The sequence below is a fragment of the Denticeps clupeoides genome, chromosome 10 (assembly GCF_900700375.1).
Source record: "Denticeps clupeoides chromosome 10, fDenClu1.1, whole genome shotgun sequence".
Taxonomy (NCBI): Eukaryota; Metazoa; Chordata; class Actinopteri; order Clupeiformes; family Denticipitidae; genus Denticeps; species Denticeps clupeoides.
Window position 1 is genome coordinate 3553484 of NC_041716.1, and position 23823 is coordinate 3577306.

At 44.6% G+C, this 23823-nt stretch overlaps 2 protein-coding genes across 5 annotated transcripts; one reads left to right on the forward strand and one right to left on the reverse strand.

Moving 5' to 3' along the window:
• Window positions 1-21: 21 nt before the first annotated feature.
• porcnl (porcupine O-acyltransferase like) lies at window positions 22-9624 on the reverse strand. Of its 3 annotated transcripts, none has more exons than XM_028994446.1 (13): window positions 9601-9624; window positions 4663-4815; window positions 4153-4345; window positions 4030-4073; window positions 2796-2977; window positions 2569-2699; window positions 2137-2262; window positions 1955-2055; window positions 1789-1865; window positions 1369-1432; window positions 1184-1269; window positions 451-561; window positions 22-355 (listed from the first exon to the last, which is right to left on the reverse strand). In XM_028994446.1, exons 2-13 carry the CDS (start codon window positions 4796-4798, stop codon window positions 257-259), a joined length of 1350 nt encoding a protein of 449 aa, XP_028850279.1. In that variant the 5' UTR covers window positions 4799-4815; window positions 9601-9624; the 3' UTR covers window positions 22-256. The 3 variants fall into 3 exon arrangements, with proteins under 3 accessions (XP_028850279.1, XP_028850277.1, XP_028850278.1); XM_028994444.1 differs by lacking the exon at window positions 9601-9624 and adding an exon at window positions 5203-5373; XM_028994445.1 differs by lacking the exon at window positions 9601-9624 and adding an exon at window positions 5122-5203.
• Window positions 9075-23454, forward strand: pdzd4 (PDZ domain containing 4). 2 transcript variants are annotated; one of them, XM_028994430.1, is made up of 9 exons: window positions 9075-9134; window positions 10343-11387; window positions 14498-14536; window positions 14791-15080; window positions 15239-15326; window positions 15415-15513; window positions 16146-16208; window positions 17512-17613; window positions 19867-23454. In XM_028994430.1, the coding sequence occupies exons 2-9, from the start codon at window positions 11328-11330 to the stop codon at window positions 21745-21747; spliced, it is 2622 nt and encodes an 873-aa protein (XP_028850263.1). In that variant the 5' UTR covers window positions 9075-9134; window positions 10343-11327; the 3' UTR covers window positions 21748-23454. The 2 variants fall into 2 exon arrangements, with proteins under 2 accessions (XP_028850263.1, XP_028850262.1); XM_028994429.1 differs by lacking the exon at window positions 9075-9134 and having other exon boundaries at window positions 9978-11387.
• Window positions 23455-23823: the final 369 nt, after the last annotated feature.

Consider the following 23823-nt stretch of genomic DNA (forward strand, 5'->3'; position numbering starts at 1 on the left):
ATAATTCATAACACAAAGAAAGACAAAAACAAATGTAAAGTTTAATAGAAAAATAAATAGCACCCCTTCACCACTGGTGAAGAGACATACGGTTTTTGATACAAGGCCACAACATAATGCAGGTGATGTATGTCCATCTACAACTAGTACAAAAACAGATTCAAAGTCGGTTGGCTCAGTCATACTGGAACAGGCATTTTGGAGTCCTGGCAATGTCCTCTGACTTCAGGGTAGAAATTCAGCAACCAACGATTATTTATATGAGCCAGTAGAACGCCCAGCAGCCGAACATGACCCAGTGACTCGCCCAGTTTAACTCGGCCCACTTCTGAATGGTGTGACTGGCCATATATCCCTGGAGACATTAAAAATGTTTAAAATGTTTTTTAAAGAGTGTATGTATATATTTACTTAATCAAATTTTCAATTATCCACACATACACAACGTACCTGTTCTGCACTCATGTTGTCCATGTCAGTATCAAACAGCGACCCCAGGTATGTCAGGTGGAATATGGCCAGAGCACTGAAGGTCACATTTATACCATACACCCACCAACACTGGCAAACAGAAGCATGTAAATGTGGAAAGGTGGAAATAAAAGTGCAGAAACTTAACACTGATGTTAACGTCTGTGAGACTACAAACCCTTTTTTAAGTGAAGTGATTGTCACATGTGATACACAGTAGTACCACACATGATGCACACAGTGAAATTTGTCCTCTGCATTTAACCCATCACCCTGAGTGAACAGTGGGCAGCCATGACAGGCGCCCGGGGAGCAGTGTGTGGGGACGATGCTTTGCTCAGTGGCACCTCAGTGGCACCTTGGCGCATCGGGATTTGAAGCGAAAAACCGAAACGGGATTCGAAAAACCTTACAGAAACCAGGTTGCATAAGTATGCACTTGTTTTAAAAAAAAAAAAAAAAAAAAGAGAGAGATTAATGCTTTATTGAACCACCTTCAGATTTAATTACAGCATTCAGGTTCATTGGGTTCACACCATTTTAACGTGTGTGAACCCAATGAACCTGAATGCTGTAATTAATACCCCCTTTTATACCCCCCTTTTAAGACCGAATTAAATATGAATGACTCCTATTGCATGAATATTTGATTAGCATACATTTGTTTATGTTTGTTTCTTTTGAGAGGGGTAATGCATGCCCCAAAAAATACCTTCTTGTTCTCATGAGTGCAGTCAGGTCGACAGCTTTTGGACAGGATGCAGGCACTGAATATAGCAGCTAGTCTTTTTCTCAGCACTGGAAGGAGAGGGTGTCATAATAACAGCAAGAGAAATATGCTATTCACTCATTTTTATCACAACCTGCTTTGACTGCAAAGAGTGGATCCATTCGTACCGTGCTCTACGTAGGTGATGAAGCCCAGAGACAGTAGCACAGCCCCAAGATGGAAGCTTAGACCCTGATAAACAGACAGTTTTAATATAGCAAAATATTTAATATAGCCTAGTGGGTAACACACTCGCCTATGAACCAAAAGACCCAGGTTCAAATCCCACTTACTACCATTGTGTCCCTGAGCAAGACACTTAACCCTGAGTATCTCCAGGGGGGGGGACTGTCCCTGTAACTACTGATTGTAAGTCATTCTGGATAAGGGCGTCTGATAAATGCCGTAAATGTAAATTTTTACCAGAAATGGTCTTAGGATCACTCCCGTGGCATTAACCCTCCATCCATTGATAAATAAGTAAAAATTGAATTTGTGAGCGGTATATTTGACAAGATATAGAAATTAAAAGATCAGCGCGGACTCACGTGCAACAATGCGCTGGCTGTGTAGGTTACTAAAATGGCAGGAAATGTTCCCAGCCTGACGGCACTTTTGAACACATCTAAACAGAAATTCACAGCGCTGCAAACATTATTCATAAACACACACACACACACAGTTATGAATCACAAACATTGGGCAGGCGCTTACATGTATTTAACCAGCGAGACATGGGCAAATTCCAGGATGTCACAACCTCCACCATTGACCTGGGCAATTCCACGTTGAGGGGCCGAGAGACCGCCATGTCCCTTTAAAGCAAAAACAGACATGTCTGAGAACAGTCTATACTCCTCCAGACAGTCTAAAAGAAACTGCCAACACAGCCTCACCACTTGACATTGTCCTTGAGATCAGTAAAGCCTGCTCCTGCCAGGGTGGCGGTGGACTCACTGAGGTAGCTCACAAAGTAGTTGCTGTAGTGGAAGGACACTGCGTTCTCATAGGCATGGAGCCATCTGCAAGAAAAACACAGAAAAAGGTCACGTGTTTTGTTAGGTGGGCAGAAAGATGAATATCACTGAAGAAATAGGATGGATCTTTTATTTCGATCATTATTTCTAATTTACTATCAATAATTACCAAAATTCTGCCCCCATGCTGACACTACACAGAATATTACAATGCACCCTACCCAGCCCATTTGCTGCTTGGCTATTCTTATGATGTCCATCTGAAATTACATCAATTACTTTAATAGCAATTTTCTTCCATTACCGCAGCGATTTTGCTGGAGTTGAAAGCCCGGTACATAATTTACTGACCTGAGCATAAGCTCTTCACCGTAGAGTGGTATGAAGTAGGGGAAGAGGTAAGGGGCAACACAAGTGGACACGACCAAGCAGAGCTGACACTTGACCCAGCTTCCAGCAATCTTAAACAGCCAGGGAAAACTCTGCAACATAATACATTGGACAATGTGAATATATGAGGACAATGTGGGACAACATGTAAAATAACCAACTTACATCGTGAAAGTGACGGTATGTACCATTTTACGGCCCTCCATCGCTGCCCTCTGGCTCGTGAAGCTAATCCACGGACCAAATATTACATTTCCAGCAAAGCAAATGTACGCCATGAACTCCAGAGGTGAGGGGAGTGTAGGAATAACACCTCGGTCCAAATCAAACGCCAGGGAGATGGTCTTCATGGCCACCACCATCTGCGAACCTGAATAACGTCATAAGAATTACAGTTTTTTTTTTTATATATATATATTAAATATATATTTATATATTATTAAAAAAAATAATAATAATAAAGAGAGAGAGGCCAAAAGTTTGGACACACCTTCTCATTCAATGTCTTTTCTTTATTTTCATGACCATTTACGTTGGTAGATTCTCACTGAAGGCATCAAAACTATGAACGAACACATGTGGAGTTATGTACTTAACAAAAAAAGGTGAAATAACTGAAAATGTGTTTTATATTCTAGTTTCTTCAAAATAACCACCCCTTGCTCTGATTACTGCTTTGCACACTCTTGTAAATGGTCATGAAAATAAAGAAAACACGTTGAATGAGAAGGTGTGTCCAAACTTTTGGCCTGTACTGTAATTTTTTTTTTTTTGCCCCAGTTGTGCATTTTATGTGCCACTGACAGAGTCCACAAAACAACACCAAACCAACCCTAAGCACTTGCATAATTGTGGCACATCATCAAATATTTGGTATTAGACCGCCCATCAGAATACTGTTTAAAATTGAGTATGGACACACATTTAGAATTTAAGCCAGGAACATGCTTCAAACTAAATAAAAATGCTTTTTTTTTTTATTAGGCCAAAGACCTTCTACAATTTTTTTTTCACATGCTACAACTGTTAAATAAATTCTAAAATTATTTTTCATATTGGCCCAGGGCGCAGACACACACACAACCTCTTCTATACATTATTTTTTATTGCACTGTTTTAACTATTTTTACTTGGCACCTTACATTACTCGTTTCACTGGTTTATCCCCGTCAGTCAAATATGATTTGTTTGCCTTGAATGTTCCTCTTGCTCTGTGTGTGTCCCCTGTTCGCACTTTAGGTAGCCAGTTGCACTTTTTGTCAGTATGTAACTTTAAATGTTACATGTAGCACCACACGTTGTTTCATTTCACCGTGTACTGTCTAGCCAAACTGACAATAAAGCTCGACTTGAAGCCATACAAACATGCATGCTAGAATCAGGGTTGCTACAGTATTCCCAAAACCAAGCGCAATAACTTGCCTCTCATTTTTCGCCATGTTTCAGCATCTATCATATGCAACTCGCTGTGGACAAAGAGAAAGTTCAGACCAAAAGATCAGATCAGGAGCCCTAACCAAACCAAGAGTGTTAACAAAGTTGTACCCCAGGAGCATGTAAATGAGGATGACGAGGGAGAGGAAGGTTCCCCTGCTGCTGGAGTGGCCGCACAAGAAGAGGACAACGTAGCAGAGGAGACCCAGCAGCACCACCCACATCATGTGAAACTCAAAGAACTGGTAGAGCACATACAGCCCACCGGCTGAAGTGAACAGGTGCTTCATGTAGACGGGCACGCCTGGGAGCAACAGTACACAACATGATTAAATCTCAGGTTTATGTGAAACAGCAGCAATACTGAATTGGGGTGGTCACGGCCCAGTTGGTAACACACTCATCAATGAACCAGAATACCATCAAGTTACAGGTTCAAACCCCACTTACTACCATTGTGTAGGTGGTAGTAGCCTAGTGGATAATACACTTGCCTATGAACCAGAAGACCCAGGTTCAAACCCCACTTACTACCATTGTGTCCCTGAGCAAATGTAAATGTGTCTCTGATTTGCTGCTGATTGATACGTTTGAGTAAAACAACAAGAGTGGGCTGCCTACCTGCCCTGCAGGCCAGTCGACAAAGCAGACAGACCAGCAGCAGCTGCCAGACCTGCTCCAGGCCCTGCTGGGCGGTGGGCAGTGCGCAGCCCAGCAGCAGTTCCTGCAGGAACTCCCACCTGGTGAAGGTCGCCATGGCATGCCCTCACGATGCTGCAAAACACACACACACACACACACACACACACACACACACACACACACACACACACAGCAATGCATTAAAAGTTTTTATTGGTGGGAAAATGAAGCCGTGCAGCTCACAAGACCCCCCAAGTCCTAAACATCCCAGGACACTGCGGGGCATAATGGCGGAAAGCTGCACTGCAATGAGGACAAAAACACGCTCATCACGTTTCATACACCGCACCGCGTCGCGTCGCCCACGAAACGGACCCAGGCAAAAACCGACACAAGTTTAACACAGAAACGCAAACAAGAAGGCCAGTAGACCCTTACAAAAAAAACCCCAAAAGTTCTCGAAAGTTGCAGGTCCGCGCGTCCCGGAGGACGCCGATACCAAGCAGCGCCGCGGCTCACCTGGCTCCGGAAGTAGTTCCGGCGCGCACGACGTGCCCCAGATGTTGCGCGCCTGGCGCCCGCAGCTGGACGAGTGCGCAGGCGCAGGAGAGTCCGGGGACAATAAAACACGTGACCACGCCCGTTCCGTGCTCCCAGCTCCGAACGCTGCGGCATTCCTCAAAGTCAGGGGCGTTCCAGCGAGCCGCGCTCCGCGCCGGGATTTGGCTTCGCCCCCTCCTTCCCGACTGGTCGGTCGAAGCCAAATCCTGGTTTGGAGTTTGACGATCTGAAATCCCGATCCGTCTCCGCCCGCGTCCTAGACACGCGGACATTTCCGGCCATATTAACAGGAGTGCTAATAAACAGCCTTTAGGTTTTATGGTCATGCGTTTCCAGTGCATTAATAAGTGTTTCTGGACGGAAATGATTGAGGGGTACGTTACAGTGTAAGGGCAGCTGACAATAACATATTATAAATATTATCCTTGTCGTCGCCGCACAGTTAATTTGTCAAAAGTTTTACTCCAGATGCACTTCTTGACTGAACCCTTCCCATTTCCCCGGGCTTGGGACACACATGTGTCCACAGAGACTAACAATATAGTGCTCAAACTCCAAATTAATTTACAGCAATTAATTTAGTAATCTGGAATATATTCCCAGTCTGGCATGTATTGCTCTTAAACACATGTATGAATATTAGTATAAAAAATAAACCCAGGAGGAAATTATTTTGGTTTTTAAATTTACAAACTTGTTCACTTGTTCCATGGCCCATATTCACTGTCAATTTTCTCAAATTCTAAGACAATTTCTTATATTGTCAGCCCTGCTGAGATGCTACGTAGCGGGTAATACCATGCATTAAGATGGTTTTTAAATTTCAATGTCCAGGCAATCCTTCAGTCCACAAACCTCAACATTTTGGAAACAGGAAAGAAAATGTGCGTACCATGTTCCTGCAGGAGCCCGAAAAAGGAAGACTGAGGCAATTCTTGCAGGATTCTCTCACTACTTTAAAGGTGCATAATTTGTCCACAAGTCGTCTCCACCTTCCAGCAGTAATTCCCGTGCCTGGCTGAGAGGGGAAGAATACTAGATTCCGTTTGCCGGCCTTCTGTCTGTCAGGGGCTGCAGTGATCGAAGCTGCTGGCGTGATGTCGCTGTCGACCGCGTGGCCGAGTGCTTCGGTGTCAAGTCGTTGCCCGGCTTAAATTCATTACACTGCACGCCGCGGCCTGTTTTATACACCCGGGGCTTCGACCTGCGGCGCGTTCTCGGCGGGAACAGCGCGGGCTTCCCTCCCCCACAACTCCTGCCTGCTTCTGCTGACCCACATGGAACAGCCGAGGGACTTGATGAATTGGGCCTTGAAATGCGGCCCGTCTGTGCTGCGGAGGGCCGGCGTGGCGCCCGCAGCCGCCCAGTCGCGGGTGCCGGTGCAGACCCGAGCGTTGCGCGAGCCTAAATTTGCACGAGGCAAATTTGGGCGGCACACGGGGAAACTGCTGCATGTGCGATAGGCCGAGAAGACAATGGCCTGCAGGGAACCCGGCCGAGAAGATGGCGCGCCGCCTGGAACTTATTGCTCCATTTACGGACGCCCGTAATACGACTGTAATACGCAAAGGGAGATATTGGAACAATTGTGCAGAAACAAGATTCCCTTTTCAATGTAACACCACGGCCACATGCATCACTGCCGCTGGCCCGCAGTGACAGTCGGCGAGTGATAAATTGATTCCCAGTTGGGAAAGCATCCGACATTCTTCAAACTCAATTAAAACGCCGCCGCTCCGGAGCGTCTCAAGTTAGTCCCGTTTAATCAATGCGTTTCATTTGCCCGAGCACTTAGACACAGGAAGGGCCCTCCGAGGATCGAAGGGCTTCTTCGCCGCGCTCTTATTGTCGGTCAATAGGCGGCTGAGGGTTTGAGGGCGCGCCGCGTCGCTCGCGCATTCATTTTACTGCCTCCGCCCCTCCCCCCCCAGAATCCTCTCCCCCGGCATTTCATTCCAATTCCGACTCAACCTTTTCTTTCTGGTTCTCGCCAGTCCCCATCCCCCAGAGGGTTTCACCATGGCTGTTCCTGACATATGGGGACTACAATGTTTTAAAATGTATTTAAACGTCATTAGTTGAATACTAGCTATTGCTCATCCCGCGAATTACATAATTATCCCTCTTGTCTCTGAAATATTTCCTCCCTATTCATTAATCCCTACAAGACAGAGGCCATGGTTCGTCTTGGACATCAGAGGAAATCTCTTTATAATCTGCCGAATCTGTATCCTGATCTTCTTCTCAATCTGACCCCTGTCCACTGAAGAGAAATTACCGTTCTCTCATCTAGATGAGCTCCAGTTAGAACCATTTAGCATGTCAAATTTTGCCTCTTTATTGTCCTTTCGGCTCATTTGCATTCCACTAATGTCCAGTTTCGTCAGATGGTGAAAGTACAGTTAACCATTATTAATGTGTATTGCATTTCTTCATTCATGTTTTCTTTATGAAAACCAATGTGTGATTACAGATTCCTATTTCTTTCCATTTCAATTGCAAACCAATGTTTGCAAATGAAGAAAAGATCCTCTCCTTTTCACTTTCTGGTAACAGAACTGGTAACATAGCATAACATTTTTGGCCTGTTTTCTAGTTATTTTAATTTTACATGCCAATTTGTTCCATCTGGTATTGCAATTTTTTCCCGCACCATAAATAAATTGAAAATACAGCAATTAATTTAGGTCTGGAATATATTCCCAGTCCGGCATGTATTGCTCTTAAACAAATGTATGAATATTAGTATAAAAAAAATCCATCTTGAGTTAAAAATAAACCCAGGAGGAAATTATTTTTGGTTTCTTAATGGACGAACTTGTTCACTTGTTCCACGGCCCATATTCACTGTCAATTTACAAAATTTCTCAGATTCTAAGACAATTTCTTATCTTGACAGCCCTGCAGAAAACACGCTGAGATGCTACGTAGCGGGTAAAGAACAATTCTTCTCATCCTCGGACTCATCACATGGTTCTTCTCTCAGTCTCCATCCACACCCTGCAGGCTAAATAACAGGCCCTGCGCAATTGCTTGTCAAATCCCTCACCATGATCAAACCTGAAGGCTCGCCAAACCCCACAGGTCACCCAGCACATTCGCATCAAGTGACCTTTGCATGAACGACCTTTGTGGGGGGGGGGGGGGGGGGGGGGGGGGGGCGTCCTACAACACCTGTACAAACATGTATTCTTCTCTTGAACTCTGATGAGTGCCAGGAAGCGCTCAGAACCGGGCACCAGGCGGGAATGAGGACCTGTGCAGGGCGAACACTTTCTGTACGAAGCCTGATTTGCAAGCCCAACTCTGAACTGTAATCAATAATGCACACGCCCTCAGCGAGAATATTTATTGTTTCATGCTGAACAGGTGCTGATTTCCCATCAGATTCGCTTTATTTACGGGCAACTCAGCTCTGTGCCCAGTCTGTAAATTAGTAATGAACTCATTGTTAACATTCCAGCTCAGCTGCACGTCTCTCGTTCGCTCCGCCATAATGCATGCTAATGCCATTGTGGCGGAAACAGCTGAAATAGCAAATGGAAAGTAGCTGAATACGCAGTGCAAGGTGGGCACACAATGTCACAGGACAAATTATGGAGTTATTGTCAGAACAATAATACTAAAACCTAAACTATAATCTTTTCTGTTGATTAAGGGGATGCAATGTGTTGTGCACGCAGACCTCCACAGATCCAGGTTCAAGTTTAATCAGTGAAATTGTGTCTGCGAAACGCAATGCAGTGAAGGATACAAGAAAGCTGTAGCCATGCAGGGAATCTGTATATATATATATATATTTCTCCCCCCTTGTCCACATGTTTTTACACAGCCCAGATTGTGTCCTGCACATGCAGCCAGAAGAGACGTGACCCTCAGCACATGTGGAGGTGACATTTTGACGTATTTCACTCTGAATGTGTAGGTGTAAGATGGTTTATGGATGTGTGTGTGTGTGTATGAGAGAGATACCAAGTGTGAGAGAAGCGTAACAGAAGGGTGACATTCAGGGACATTTCTCTGACACCAAGTCACAGTAATTGCTCCTCCTGTTATTGACTGAGAATACACACACATACGTACACACACTTCGGACACGCAATGAGCAAGAAGGGAAATGCAGGCGTTAGTATAAAGATAGGGCAAATGCAAAATTATGATTATGATGCTTCACATAACACGAAAAAGATAATAAAATGAGAAACTGATAAAGTGCTGGAAGGGCAATGTAGTGTCTTTGTTGCCAAGGACCAATATAGCGGCTACAGTGGCCTCACTTTTTTACTCCCGTGATCAGCCATGATGCGTGATAAAGGAATTGACCCAGGCTGATGATTACATGTAACCGTAACTTACCACATGAGATCATCTCACTGAGATTGGGTCTTCTTATCAGGACATGGGTGATTGGTGACTCCCCTCGTCATCACAGCATCACTGGAAGTATAATCACCCACAAGCTGTGTCTAGAACGACCGTGCTGTAACATATGGGTTTTATGCAGCATGGATCTAATAATATACGATGAAAACATGAGACATTTATACACGTTTCTCATGGCAAATATCAACACTGTGAAAAAACTCACTGCACGTTATTCGGTGACAAAAGACGGGATGCAGAGCTGTTGCTCAGGTAACGGAGAGAGCGAGAGAGAGAGAGAGAGAGAGAGGAGAGAGGGAGGGAAGGTGAGCAGCAAATAAGGAGAGGGCAGAAGAAGTGGGAGGAGAGATCGAACAGGGAGGGGAAGCCTGTAGCCCGCTGGAGAGAAAATTAAATGTGGCCGGCGGTCGGGGGCTTCTGCGGCGTCTGAAGAACCAGGGATGGTCTCCACGCTTCTCCATGGCCGGGCATCTTGGCCTTTGTGTGCAGCCGCACGGTGCTCGTCTCCAGCTTAGCCCGAGGATGTTTTTCCATGGATGTTGGGGATGTGATCCCCAATTTAATGAATGACACGTTTATTTTCCGTCTACGGCAGCTGATTCATTAAAGGAGCCTTAAGTAAGCCATGGGAGAAGACCGTGCCACGTCAGTGAGATGAACTCCTCATAGGCAAGTCTTTCCGTTTATCCTGCTGGATTCAATATTTTCATTACAGGAGACTGGCTTCCCCGTCTCCACCAGCCCTTCCATCTCGACACATCTCACCCACTTCCTCCCGCCGAGGAAATCTGCCGAAGCGCTGACTCCAGACCTGTCGGGGGTCCGAGGCGGCTGCAGCATGAGGATGAATGGGTGATGCTCGACTGGGTTCCTCTGACAGGTGGAGCCACGTTCTCATTAACAGACGGAGGATCACAGCGAAGCGGCTTCTGCGCGGCGTCAGGGAAACATCCTGGACGTGATGAATGAGCGACGTTTACACGTCTGCGGACGGCCCCGAGCGTCGTGACAAGAGATCGTACATCCAGTTTCTGAAGAATGCGTTGCCATTCAGTTTAAAGGAAAACTATGTACACAATTGCATAGAAATTTTTACAAAATTCTACATTTTAACTTGCATTAAGTGGCTATTTTGTAAATCATTTCAAAGATTCCACTCCAAATGTGTCCAATTACTTTAGAACTTTTTAAAACCAAGTGCTTGGATAGCGTACAATTATGACATTAAGCACATTTGTAATGTAATGTCAAGTTACCGTAGTGACTGTAGAATGTAATTGAGAGACATCTCGTGACCTCGATTGACGTGACAGATTTTCATATTCGTGTTAGGACTCAAAATAGGCTGCCCTCAAAAAAGTCCACTCCACCATCCCGGAGCTTGCAGAAGGTATTTCTTAATAACTGGAACATCAAGTTGCTCTTGAAAGTTTTGCATCAGTGGCGAACACCACAAAGGCCCAAAACCCACAACCGGAACTAAGCCAACAACGGCCGACTCTCACCCCGTGCGAGTTCAATGCTGTTTGCGGAGCGACTCCCCAACCAGCCAGCTGAGACTTTCAACTTCAAAGAGCGTCTCTGATCTCAGCTGAACGGTTCCTGTAATTGGGCGGCGGTTTAATTGGAGGCGCTCAGCGGCGGGATATCTGGGCTGGCAGAGAGGGGGGATACGTCAGAACCAAGCCTCGCCCGCCGGGATGGGGTGCAGCATGTGCGTGGTGAAGAGGCCGGAGGAGCAGTACCGGATCATGTTCCAGGTGAGCGCGGCGCCTTCCAAATTCCTACCCGACGTTTGTGACCTACATGGAAACTGCAGGAGGAAGTGACAACCATGGCAAATATTTACCGTTTCGTTAGGGTGACATTTTAACACGGCAGTATTCAGCATTACGTTCTTAATTCCACTGATCCTCATCTAATGAATCAGTAATCTGAGAGGACCTTTATTATTCATTAATATCTGATTACTGTAGCTCCACACTGTGGATTTCCTCGTCAGTTTTTGCTGTATTTAAATATTGCCAGCAGACTGTCATTGAACGGATGCTGTTTGCTGAGTCTAAGAGGCTAAGCCTGATCTGCAGGTTCAGACGACTACAAATGCTACAAACGAACAAATTAACAAATGAATATTTGCACCAGGAGCCCATAAACGCTAAAGGTTTAGTATTCAGGACTAGACGCAGGTGATAAAACCTGGCAGCGGTTGTAAAACACACTCCGGAATCTGTATTCATCAGTAGCACCGGCGAGGTACGAGGACCCAGAGGAGCCGGGTTCCCTCTCAACAGACGGCCATCAGGTTGCATGATTGATATTGACTGCTTAATAACACTTTTCAATTATGCAGACTCACAGGAAAAAATCCCCATAATGAACTCTCTGGAGTTTTTTGTGCTGGCAAAATGGCTTTTGAATTTTGTTTGTGTTTCCCATAATAAAGATTCATTATACGGGGGGATAAAAGCGCGCATGTAAATAAACAACCAAAGCAACACATATATTAACTCTTATTTAGCAAATCTGCTGTTCTGGTGGGTTTCCAGTAGGTCTGAGATCCATGTAGCGTAAAATAAAACAAATTACAATTCATTTTCAATTTACAGACAAAGAACATACATAAACCATTGTTTAAGTAAGAGTCATATAATGTATTTTTTGAAACTTCAACATTTATGAAAAATGATATAAATAGTTCCTGCAAATGTGTTTGCGATTTCACACACTGCCCTACATATGCTGGCTGTAGTAGCCAGAATTTCAACCCGAGTTGCAGCCATTATTTCCTCTGTACAATTTGTTGCCACCCCTCCTCTACCCCCCGAGAAACCCCTGTTATTGCAGGGTGCGCTCACCACGGGAAAAAACAATCTCACTCTTGACCTTCCCAATTTCAGGTTTTTATTCCTGAGATTACTTTTATCTTGCCTCAGCTCCCTGAAGCAATTCGACAGACACTTTCTTTTAACCAGTGTTTCGAAGCAGGGGTACAATGCGGGGGTATGAAACACGAAAAGCTCTGATCCTCTGATGTTGGAACGTGCTGGAAAGCAACAAGGACTTAAAGAGCGCTTTGGTCCCTCTTTAAACTCAACGTGTCTGGACACACTCGTTTGTCCAGTGCCACCTCTCAATTTTCTGCTGAGTGGCTCTCGTCCCCGCCCCTCCCCTGCTCCTGTCCCTGGTTGGACGTGGAGATAACGGTGAGCTCGGGCTGCTGTCAGGCTCCAGTGGCTGCAGAGACGGCCGCTGACGTGGAGAAAGCCGCGCACACCGCATTACATCTCCTGCTAGCTCGGTCCAAACTAATAAGGATGGACGTTTTCGACCTGACGTCAGATGGTGATGAACATAAACAACGGTTGCATGTGAACCCCCCCCCCAAAAAAAGACCCCCTTCACTAATCCTTCTGCACACCCACCCTCTGTGCCTGGTGGTCTTGCTCGTTCTCTTCCCTCTCTGCACACAGGCTGTCAAATCTGTCTCTATGGGATGCCGTTGCTATGGCAACAGGGGTCATTAAGCAAGACTTACATGCTTTCTCACACTAACGCAGAAAGAGGGAGTGGGGGGACACACGGATACCCATTAATGAACACACACACACACACACACACACACAAACACATACATTTATTTTCGCACAAGCATTTGTGGTTAAATAATCATTAATCATTCAGATGGGTTTTTCTTTTCTGTGAGTACGCACACGCCGTATTTTCCCCCGTAAGCCTAAATATTGAGTGCAACCAAAATCTGTGACGTGCAGACATGAATTCTTTTTTTTTTTTTTAAATCTCTGATCTCGTGCTGTCACTCCTGCGTGTGCTCTGCCCTCAAAGTGGCTTGAGGATGAATGGTGGTCCGGTTTCAATTCGAGTTGGACGACAGAAATGAGAGGAGTGCACAGGAGAAGGGGGCTGATTTAAATTGACTTCCTGTCCTCTCCATCCCATCAGCGGTGTAAAAGATAAGATATCTGGCATTTGGTGTCTGCATCAGAAAAACAAAAAAAGTAATTACAGCTTTGACAAGCTTTTCAGAAGATTTATTCAAAAAGATGTGATAATTATCCGCCGGTGCGTAAATCTATATTATTTTTAGTCTGCCAAATGAATCATGCAATGGACCCTTGAACCGGGAGGACCCGGTGGCTGGAAAGCTGCCCAGGGAAGTGACTCTAATTAAAACCAGTTTGATGACGGGGTCACATTTCAGGCTCAAGGTTAATGTAGGTGTAGATATGGACAGGTGTGAAGCTGCCGCCTCCTGGCACGACTACACGCCTCCCCGAATCGTACGATTAGGGAAACATTGCTATTCAGTATCCATAACGCACCCGGACGTAACTGTGGCACGGTGGCATTTTACAAACATAATTTAATACATATTCATGCACTCCAGAGAGCCATGAAATGCGTCTAATTAAAAGAATGGTCTTCAGGGAGCAGTGCGAAGGAACTGTCACCTTCCACAGGCCAGTCGGATGTACCTGGACTAATAATGAGCTATAAAGGGATTCATAGCAGATTAACAGTAATGGCAGGGGGCTTCTCCTGGGCAGAAATCAAAGCTGACATGGGGTTAGCGCTGTTCAAACAGTTTTGGGAACGGATGAAAAACAGCTCAGGGATGAGGGCGGAGGTCATTGGAACCTGTCAGCAGGATTAACCTCCATTGATTCCGGATGGCACGGCAGCAGCATAATCTGGTCTCCATCTCGCCATCCCCAGAGGACCCTTGCCCGTGTGGCTGTCCTAGCTGTGGATGTTTAACTGGTGGATGGGTCACACAAGGTGACCCCGTGCGTGTACATCACCCGCAGGAAATGACAAAATGGGCGTTCATCATGTTCTCTTTTGACAGAAGGGGAACATACTGCGTCCGATCGAAGGAGAAATTAAGGTGAAGGTCTTTGTTTTAAGGTGGTGCATGTCCACTTAGCATGATGCACGTGTAACTTCTATCTCAACATCACTCTCTCGTGTTCACATCTCTGCTTGGCCGCTCCCTGTGACTGGATGTGCGCCCGTTTTTTTTTTTCCCATAAATCATCTCTCTCTACTCTACCCATGGCCCTTCATGATTTATTCATTCATCGTTCTTTGTTTATATTCTGCCTCTGTGCTTTCTTACATTTTTCTCCCGATTCAACACAGATCAAAGGGAAGAGGGAGTCTCATCGCTCCCAGGACCAGGAGGGCAACTCCCACGACCCCGTGCTCCTGCAGGTGGTCCACAAAGGGCACAGAAGAAGAGCCGGCACCACGGGGACGCCCGCCCGAGTGCTGGCCATCACGGACAGCGTGGACCACGGCACCCAGACCGACATCAGCTTCCAGAACATGCTGACCCTGGGCCGCGGCTCCGGCGTGGGAGACGGCTCTCCGCTGCCTCCGCCGCCTCCTCCTCGGCCTGCACACGGGGAGCCGTTTGTGCTAAGTGAGCTGTGAGTTTCTGTCTAAAACGGTCTGTCTTGTAACCTCGACATCAGGGCACCATTTAAGTTTTTTTAAAAATTATTTGAACACAAAAAGGAGGCTGTGATGTACTCAGGTTCTTTGGTCAAGTAGTTGTAAAATTTCCCCCTTTCCCCTTCTCATACAGTTCACTGGAGCACAGCTTCAGCGACACACATGACTACTATGAAGAAGTTCGTTGTGAGGTGGACAGACAAGAGGAGCTTGAGTATGAGGTCTGACGGTGAACTCGGATTGTGGACAAGAAAATTTGCAAAAAGCTGCATGAAATGGACAATGGACTTTTGTGTCCTATGCTTTCAGGAGGTAGAGCTGTACAAATCCAGCCAGCAGGATAAACTGGGCCTGACTGTGTGCTACCGCACTGATGATGAGGAGGACCAGGGAATTTATGTTGGCGAGGTGAGAATTTTTTCCACCTTATGCATATATTTAATATATAATAATACATTTAATTCATTTTAAAAACGATGTATTCTTACTGCTTAAGCTTTTTTATTTCTAAATATCACTGAAAAAAATATTCAGTAATATTATTATTGTCAAAAATTAAATAAATTGGTACACACTACAGACCACATGTTTGGGACTACCATGAGAATGAAAAAAAATTATGACAAGAAAAACAAGAAATACAGCAATTTTTAGAAATAATAACAATCCCAGTGTACTAAACACACACGTTATGTCTTGTTTCAGTAGGGTGGTAGAAAGGTAGTAGCCTACTGGGTAACACACTCGCCTATGAACCAGAAGACCCAGGTTCAAACCCCACTTACTACCATTGAGTCCCTTAGCAACACTTAACCCTAAATTGCTCCAGGGGGGGACTGTCCCTGTAACTACTGATAGTAAGTCACTCTGGATAAGGGCGTCTGATAAATAATGTAAATGTAAATGTAAGTATTTCTGCTAATGAATTTTTTTATTGCATTGTTTATTTGTAAGTATTTGTTAAAAGTGACAATGTGAAACGAAGGTAAGGATTGTGACATAACGTTATGCCCTGATCTGTTTTTCCTCATCCTCAACAGGTCAATCCAAACAGCATAGCAGCTAAAGATGGACGAATCCGACAGGGTGACAGAATATTACAGGTGTGTTCATGTCCTCATTCAGTCTGTTTCAGCTGAGCTGGGGTTCTCATTTATGCCTTCATACTTTGCAACCTTGACCCAACCCAGCAACACAAGTCGAGTGGTTTAAAAATAGATAAGCAGCATCTTGCTGCTGTCGAGGAACAAGTTCATGTAACTATGGTTACCCAAAAATCGACAGATGCAATATGCCAAAGCAGCAGGCTAAAGCTCCTTATAATGTGTTTTGCAAATTTAAATGGCTTGATATTTAATCCCTGCTGGGTCACGTCATGTCATGTTGTGTCTGTTCGTGTTTGTGCTAATCCCTCTGGATCCCATCAGCCACAACATTGCCGCGTTTATTCCTTATGCTTTGGTCCTTTGATAAACAAAGATTCTGAATATCTAAGATCAAGAACAAATCTGTTGATCTTCATTTCATACATGCATCTTATCTGAGCCTCCACATAGCATCTTAACCCTTGCAGCTGGTTCTCAATCACCACACTGTTCATAGACCACAACTGACTACCTATGGCCTTCCGAATACAAGTCACTGATGCTCACCTAGCATGCACCCCTCTACTAGAACACAGTGATAAAGTTCTGTACTAAATCCAGACCATTGCCAACCAAACACACAATGCAATCCCAGTTCGGGCTGTTCTCATCTAGGGATTCCAGAGCCACCAGTCACCACTGGAGCAGCTCCATATCTCTTCATCTTCAAGAATCATCATTGAAAATATGTAATATTGTTCATGCTCTTTATCTGCTGAAAGTTGAATGGGTGTCATTTTGGAAAAAATGTTTCTGACAAATGAATGGAATGGAATGTTATACTTGTCTTAACAATGTAAAGCTTTCTTATTGGCTTCTCACCTGCGTAGCTCCTGGGTTAACAATGTAGTACCTGACACGTAATGCTGTTCTTCCATGATTTTTCCTTATCAGAATGCAGCAACATATCAACACTCTCATGCACATTGTCTCTGGTACAGTTGGGAGCCTTTAGGCAAGGTCACAGTTTCCACATTTCATTTGGATAGGCGGGAATGTGATATGTTTTTAGAGATGTAACACAATAAACATTCATTCATTGCATTCATGTCCACAGACTACAAAATCAATCATGGTTCAGCTATTGTGACATACAATCCAGACAACATTCTGTTCATGCACAAGAAAACTGAATTTGCTTGGCACTGTAATCTGATTGGTTCCGCTGTTTTGTCACTTAGTGAATTAGCAACAAAGTCACCTCAGCAGCCAGATGTGTGCTTAACATTCCGTCATATTGATTCACTGTCTTTGTTCATAGATTAATGGAGTGGATGTTCAGAACAGGGAGGAGGCAGTGGCCATTTTGACTCAGGAGGAAAGCACCAACATCTCACTGCTCCTGGCTCGGCCGGAAATTCAGGTAAACACCTCGCTGCTCATTACTGCAAAGGACAGAATGGCAGAACAACTCAATTAAAAGTCACATACCCCCACGAAATGACGACAGAGACGCTGCACTAAACACGGCGATTGAGGCTCAATTTGCATATTAATGCTTTTCTACTGTCAAAATTTGGTACAAATGACTGACGTGCCTTGCTGAATGAAGAGAAATGCAGCATGCGCATAAGTCATGGCAAAAAAAACCCGACGTTCTCACCCTTGCTGACAGCTGCCAGGGATTTGTGGCACTTCCATTAGCACTATTCCAGGTGGAAAACACAGAGCTGAGAATGCATAGCATTAACTAGCACCCAAAATTGGAGAGAAAGGGTGGCGAAATGACAGAGACAGGTGATGGGATGAGAAGCAAAGGTCTGAAGATATATGAAAAAAAAAAAAGAGGACAAAACATTTTCCAGTGTCAGCCATTTGTATTCAATTTGGGGCATCTCACCCAGTGCAGAGGAGAACACTACTAATCCAAAAATAGAAATCATAAAAGGGGATGGATATAAATCTTGGAAGCTTATTTGTAAATCTAAATACAGTACAATTATTGTTTTACAGTTTTTTACAATCACTTTTGCACTAATAACAGAACCTTCATGTAATTTTTCAAAATTCTAGACACAAAACTCAAAACAGTCATTATTCTTAACACAGGCTGTCCAGTGTTCAAAACTTGGCATATTGCATTCATATCTTTAGAGAAGCCTTGTTTTTGCAGAAGCATTGTTTCTAAAAATCAAACTTTCTATGAAATACCATAGGGACATTACTTTAGATCACCCATACACAAGATACCCATAACTTCATTGTGTATTTGTTAGTACAATCATTAAATATAGGTGTACAAAATATCTGATTCAGGTTTCATTATTTTATTGAAGACTAGAGAGAATTATTGAAATCCTGCAATGTGGAATTTACTGATCAAATCAAATCACAACATAAGATTTGTAGATTACTTAAAAAAACAAAAAGAACAGAAAACAATACTGTATACTGTAAAGTGGGCAAACTTATGGCATTCACATTGCTGAATAAGTCATCATTGTCCAAGATGTGCTGCTGGATTTCTCTAAGGCAAATATCATTTCTGACCCGAACCATGTAAACCATTTAATCATGTAAAAAAGTGTAAAAATCTTGCATACAGTAATGTTGAATATGAAAATGTGTTCTGTAAAAGTGGTACATGTGACCATAGACACTATATCTTGTAAAGAAAGAAAGTCCACCTGGGGTCATATTCTGTGCTAATTGGTATCAAATGATAGTTCCTGAAACTGTCATAATCTAAACATACACTATTATTAATCATTTTTCAAAAAAGCTATGCTTCAAGAGTAATGCAACAGTTACTTATCATTTTAAGCAGTTGTATCAATTGATAGTTGGATCTTTATAATGAAATGAATAGACACCAAACTCAGATATGATGTGTAATTTGCATTTTGAAATAGTAATACTTTGATGTTAAGTTGTGTCATTTTGAACCAGTGATTTTAGTTCAATGAACAAATGATCTTTGGCTTATATGTATTGTATCCAAGCATTTGAAAAGAGTTAAGTGTTTTGAAAATGTGCATTTTGATCATTGGTTGTGATTTATGTGTCTAAAGTTTTGAAAAATAAAATGAAGGTTCTGTTATTAGTGCAAAAGTGATTGTAAAAAACTGTAATATTGTTTTTTTAAATAAAGATGAAAGATCAATTATATGAATAAAGATGAATTAGTCTCAGCATACTCACTGTATTTGAAATAGCAGATTTGTACATTTATTTACAGTCCAGCGTAGAAATAATCATTCCAGATCATCCAAACATCAAAAGGGTTTTCTGATTTTGAAGCAGAGAAAGAGGTTCAATGCATTTTGTTATGCATGGTTTTTTGAGAACAAGTCAAATTAAATCACAATTGATTAGACAAAAAAATGGCGGAACACTGGCTGTGCATCAAACTAGAATTGTGTCTTTATTCAGATGCATGTCAACTAAAATAAGTATCATTACTATTTTCATCAGACATGTAATTTGTGGAAAATTTGTGAGAAATTACTCAGTACATGATGGAATTTCCGCTATGGCATGTTCTGATTTATTGTTACAATTACACCACCTAGTGTTTAAAACGAGACAATGTTTGATTAAATGTTAAAAGAAATTCTGAAAACTATTCGGATCTTATCTGTATTTAAAATCTGTATTTTTTCATTTTTTCCACCAGACTGATAATCATTTGGAGCCTGAGGAGTTGGAGCTGGTGCTGCCAGTGGGCATGTGCATGGACAGCAGGAACACGTCCCATCTGCCCAGCCTCTACAGACTGAGACAGAGATCCATGAGTCCCAGCTTAACCCCGGTTGTGAATGTGGAGGTGGGGAGACGGACCCCTGTGCTAAGCCCAGCTGCTCTGAGCAACAGTCAGGACTTGGACAGCGGGGTGGGACGCACCGACGAGAGCACCAAGAACGAAGAGTCCTCTGAACACGACCTGCTGGGAGACGATCTGACCAGCGCCACCAACACCAATGCAACAAACACGCCGGGCAGCCTGCGGAAGTTCGGCTCCCCTCTGCTCCACGTCCGGGACCTCCACCTCAGCTCAGACTCACTGCCGGGGCTGGAGAGCAGTGGAGCGTGCGGCTACCTCCTTGACCCTGTGATGATGATGATGCCAGGCCTGACAGAGGAAGAGTGCGAGAGGTACCGGCATCTCCTCGAAATCAAATGTCAGTATGAGAGGAATAACAACGCGGGCCCGGCTGGCAATGGGGACCGGCGTGGCGATGGTGAGGAGGGAAGCACCGCACCTCTGGACGTGAACTGCAACGAGAGCCTGACGCAACACGAGATGGTGATAGTGGACGAGGAGCTGCGGCACCTTGAGTTTAAGTGTCGGAACATTCTGCGCGCGCAAAAGATGCAGCACCTCAGGGAGCAGTGTCTGAAGGCCTGGCTCCTGGAAGAGGAGGCGGCGGGACGGGGACTGGTGGACGCGGAGCTCTCCGACATCAACGAGCTGCCCGAGAGGGAGCGTTCGGACAAGGACAGCACCAGTGCCTACAACACCGGAGGTGACAGCAGCAGGAGCACCCCGCTTGTCTGCGAACACCCACCACCCCTCTCGGCCCAGGGAGAACAGCCCAAAAGCCCCCTGTCCAGCAGGCACAAGGAGAGGCAAGGGTGGTGCGACCGAGGTCGGGCCAACCTCAACTGCTCCTACTCGCCCAACAGCTACAGGAAGCTGCAGGTGGCCGGTGGGCCCTCAAGCCAGAAGTTCAGATCGCTGTGCCGCGATGCAGGAACCAGGCGAGGAACTGAGGGCCTCACGCATAGTACAACAGTGCATGACAGGACGGGAGGGCACAGCGCAGAGTCCAGTCCGTATTTTACTCGTCGTCGGCACGGCAGCAAGCCCCTGGAGCGCTACCAAAGCTGCCTGCAGCTCGGCTCTGAGGGTGCAGGGCCACTGGAGAGGACTGGGGACGGGCACAGTGAGGCAGCTGATGGCAGCAGTGACCAAGGAAGTCCCATGAGCCTTAGCAGCACCACCGCAGCATCGGACGCGCACTCCAGCCCTGCCAGACTCGGCCTGGACCTCGCCCTGCCCCTGCCACCGACCTCTCCCCGCATGGAGTGGAAGGTGAAGATCCGCAGCGACGGCTCGCGCTACGTGGCCAAGCGGCCGGTGCGGGACCGGCTGCTGAAGGCCAGGGCCATGAAGATCCGCGAGGAGCGCAGCGGCACGACCACCGACGACGACGCGGTCAGCGAGATGAAGATGGGCCGCTACTGGAGCAAGGAGGAGCGCAAGCAACACCTGCTGAGGGCCCGCGAGTACCGCCGCAGGAGGGAGTTCATGATGCAGAGCAGGCTGGAGTACCTCCGTGACAAGGACAGGGAAACGGAGCAGGCCGCCGGGGCACAGCAGGACTCACCAGGTCATCACTCCATCCTGGAGCTCAGCCAGAAGAAGAGCATGAAGAAGCGCAACCGGAGAATCCTGGACAACTGGATCACCATCCAGGAGCTGCTGGCCCACGGGAGTCGCTCTCCTGACGGGAAAAAGGTGTACAACCCCCTGCTCTCGGTCACCACCGTCTGATCGGTGTGAAGTATAAAGCCGGCACAGAATCTGTTTAGCAGGGGGTGGACCATTCCAGAAACGATATGCTAACATAGCAAACCACCAACAAAGACATCCGAGAAATAGAAATGGTGAGTGATGATCTGCTTCAGACCAGGGTATTCTCAGTTACTCGGCCGGGTTCTTCAGAGGATGCGGCCTTTACGAAAGGTGTCTGTATCTACGTTGTACGTGTAATGAGACAGATAATAGTAACTTTTGCATCATGAAATCCTTAAATGTTCTAAAATTGTAACAGAGCACATTACAAACAATTTCAGTATCCTTAAAATGTTTATTTTATCTTACCCATTCACTGGTAGAGTTCTCCTGTATTATTAGCCAGTAATGATGGTGTCACATTAATGTCACATAGTATGTGGACAAGTATCCCTTTCATGCGCATATATTTAAAACTTGAAAGCACAGAATTGCATGTTTAATATCGTGCTTTTGTCCTTCTTTTGTCCTTTTTTCCATGTGACAATTCTGCAATTCAAAATCATTATGATAATAACGTGAAAAATTCTGTACTCCAGGTTCAAATGAACACTCATGAGAGGGATATTTACATGCACAAAAAGTTGGTTAACCAAACAAAATCTGTTCATTGAGAACACAAAAAGTTTGTATTCTGACCTGCATCACTCACACTGGGGTCCTACTTTCTCAAATTAATTTGTTGTGTGCTGGTCATTTGATAGGAGTTTTATGATTATTTCATTTGTTAACGAAACCAAACAGATTTCAGTGCGGAAATTAGTCTTTGCAGGTTGGGATGTTCATGCATTGTTGTGCTAAAGCAATCGTGGATTTTTCCAGATGATAAGCAGACACAGTTTGTAGATTGAGGTCCAATTTATATTCACACAATATAGGGGGGTTGTTAAGAGAAATTATTTAGATGTGAGGAATTACGGGTGATCTGTAGCACTGGAGGACTTTACGAGGGGGGAAAGAACAATGTTTTTGTAAATGTACTGCTTTGTAAGCACAAATTCGTCCGTGGCAGGAAATATGTTAAATGTTGTATTTCAGTTGTTCCAGTGAGATGCTGCAATGTAAAGGTCAACAGAGCACAAACATTTCACAAGAACTTCAGCACCCAATGATTTATGGTAGATATTTCAATATTGTACCTAGGGAGGAAGAGCAAGACGGGTTTTATACTTTGTTGCATGGATTTATGTTAAAAATTTGTACAGACATTTAAGAGAAAGACTATAAATGAGACAAAACTGTTCCCAGTTTTATTAAGTAGGCCTTAACACATGTCTTGTGGGGCCTTGGAGACCAACTCAGTCATTGGCAGTTTTTATTGCTGTGGTGCGTCCTGTTGTGCTTATCTTACTTGTGTCTTTACGGTTAAATTATATGAATAGAGCAACATTAGGTCAGGGGTACCCAATCGGATTCTTCAGAGGGTGTCCTAAAGATCCTACAATATCGTTTTCAGTGGTGCTACTTTAACAAACCTTCAGATTCGTAGTCACTTGCCTTAAGTCAAGCTTTCAGGTAATAAATTTACCCATGTCTGTGTGAGCACAATTAAAACAAATGTCTCTAGGATGTTGTCCCTCAGTGGGCCACGATTGGGAATCCCTTTGAATAGTTATTTCATTGTGATGTCTATTACTGTTTTGATCCAAAAGCGTTTAGCAAATAATAAATTCATTTTGTATGTTTATTGTAAGAGTGCCATTCAGTATCCTTGCTTTATGTCATTCATAATTTTAGGTCTATAATTATGAGGAAGGGCAGTGGTTGGCCTAGCTTGTATGGAAATGGACCTGTAATCGGTGTCACTGAGCAAAGCACCGTCCCCACACACTGCTCCCCGGCGCCTGTCATGGCTGCCCACTGCTCACCAAGAGTGATGGTTAAAAGCAGAGGACACATTTCATTGTGTCAGCGTCCGCCGTGCTGCAGTGTTTCACAATGACAATCACTTAACTTTCACTTTCATTTGAAAGGGCCAGTAAAATCTAAGCTAAGGTTGCATGTTCTATAAATCCTCGAGCCATCTAATGCAGTCAGGTGTATGTGCACAGACAC

What these genes read in the sequence shown, in the direction of transcription:
- porcnl (XM_028994446.1), bottom strand. Translation starts at nt 4,798, where the DNA reads ATGGCGACCTTCACCAGGTGGGAGTTCCTGCAGGAACTGCTGCTGGGC. An exon ending in AACATGGCGAAAAATGAGAG is followed by an intron (nt 2,978 to 4,029) that starts GCAAGTTATTGC and finishes GACGTTATTCAG; the next exon opens with GTTCGCAGATGGTGGTGGCC. An exon ending in CTCAAGGACAATGTCAAGTG is followed by an intron (nt 2,056 to 2,136) that starts GTGAGGCTGTGT and finishes TTTGCTTTAAAG; the next exon opens with GGACATGGCGGTCTCTCGGC.
- pdzd4 (XM_028994430.1), top strand. Translation starts at nt 11,328, where the DNA reads ATGGGGTGCAGCATGTGCGTGGTGAAGAGGCCGGAGGAGCAGTACCGG. An exon ending in AAGAGGAGCTTGAGTATGAG is followed by an intron (nt 15,327 to 15,414) that starts GTCTGACGGTGA and finishes CTATGCTTTCAG; the next exon opens with GAGGTAGAGCTGTACAAATC. An exon ending in TGGCTCGGCCGGAAATTCAG is followed by an intron (nt 17,614 to 19,866) that starts GTAAACACCTCG and finishes TTTTTCCACCAG; the next exon opens with ACTGATAATCATTTGGAGCC.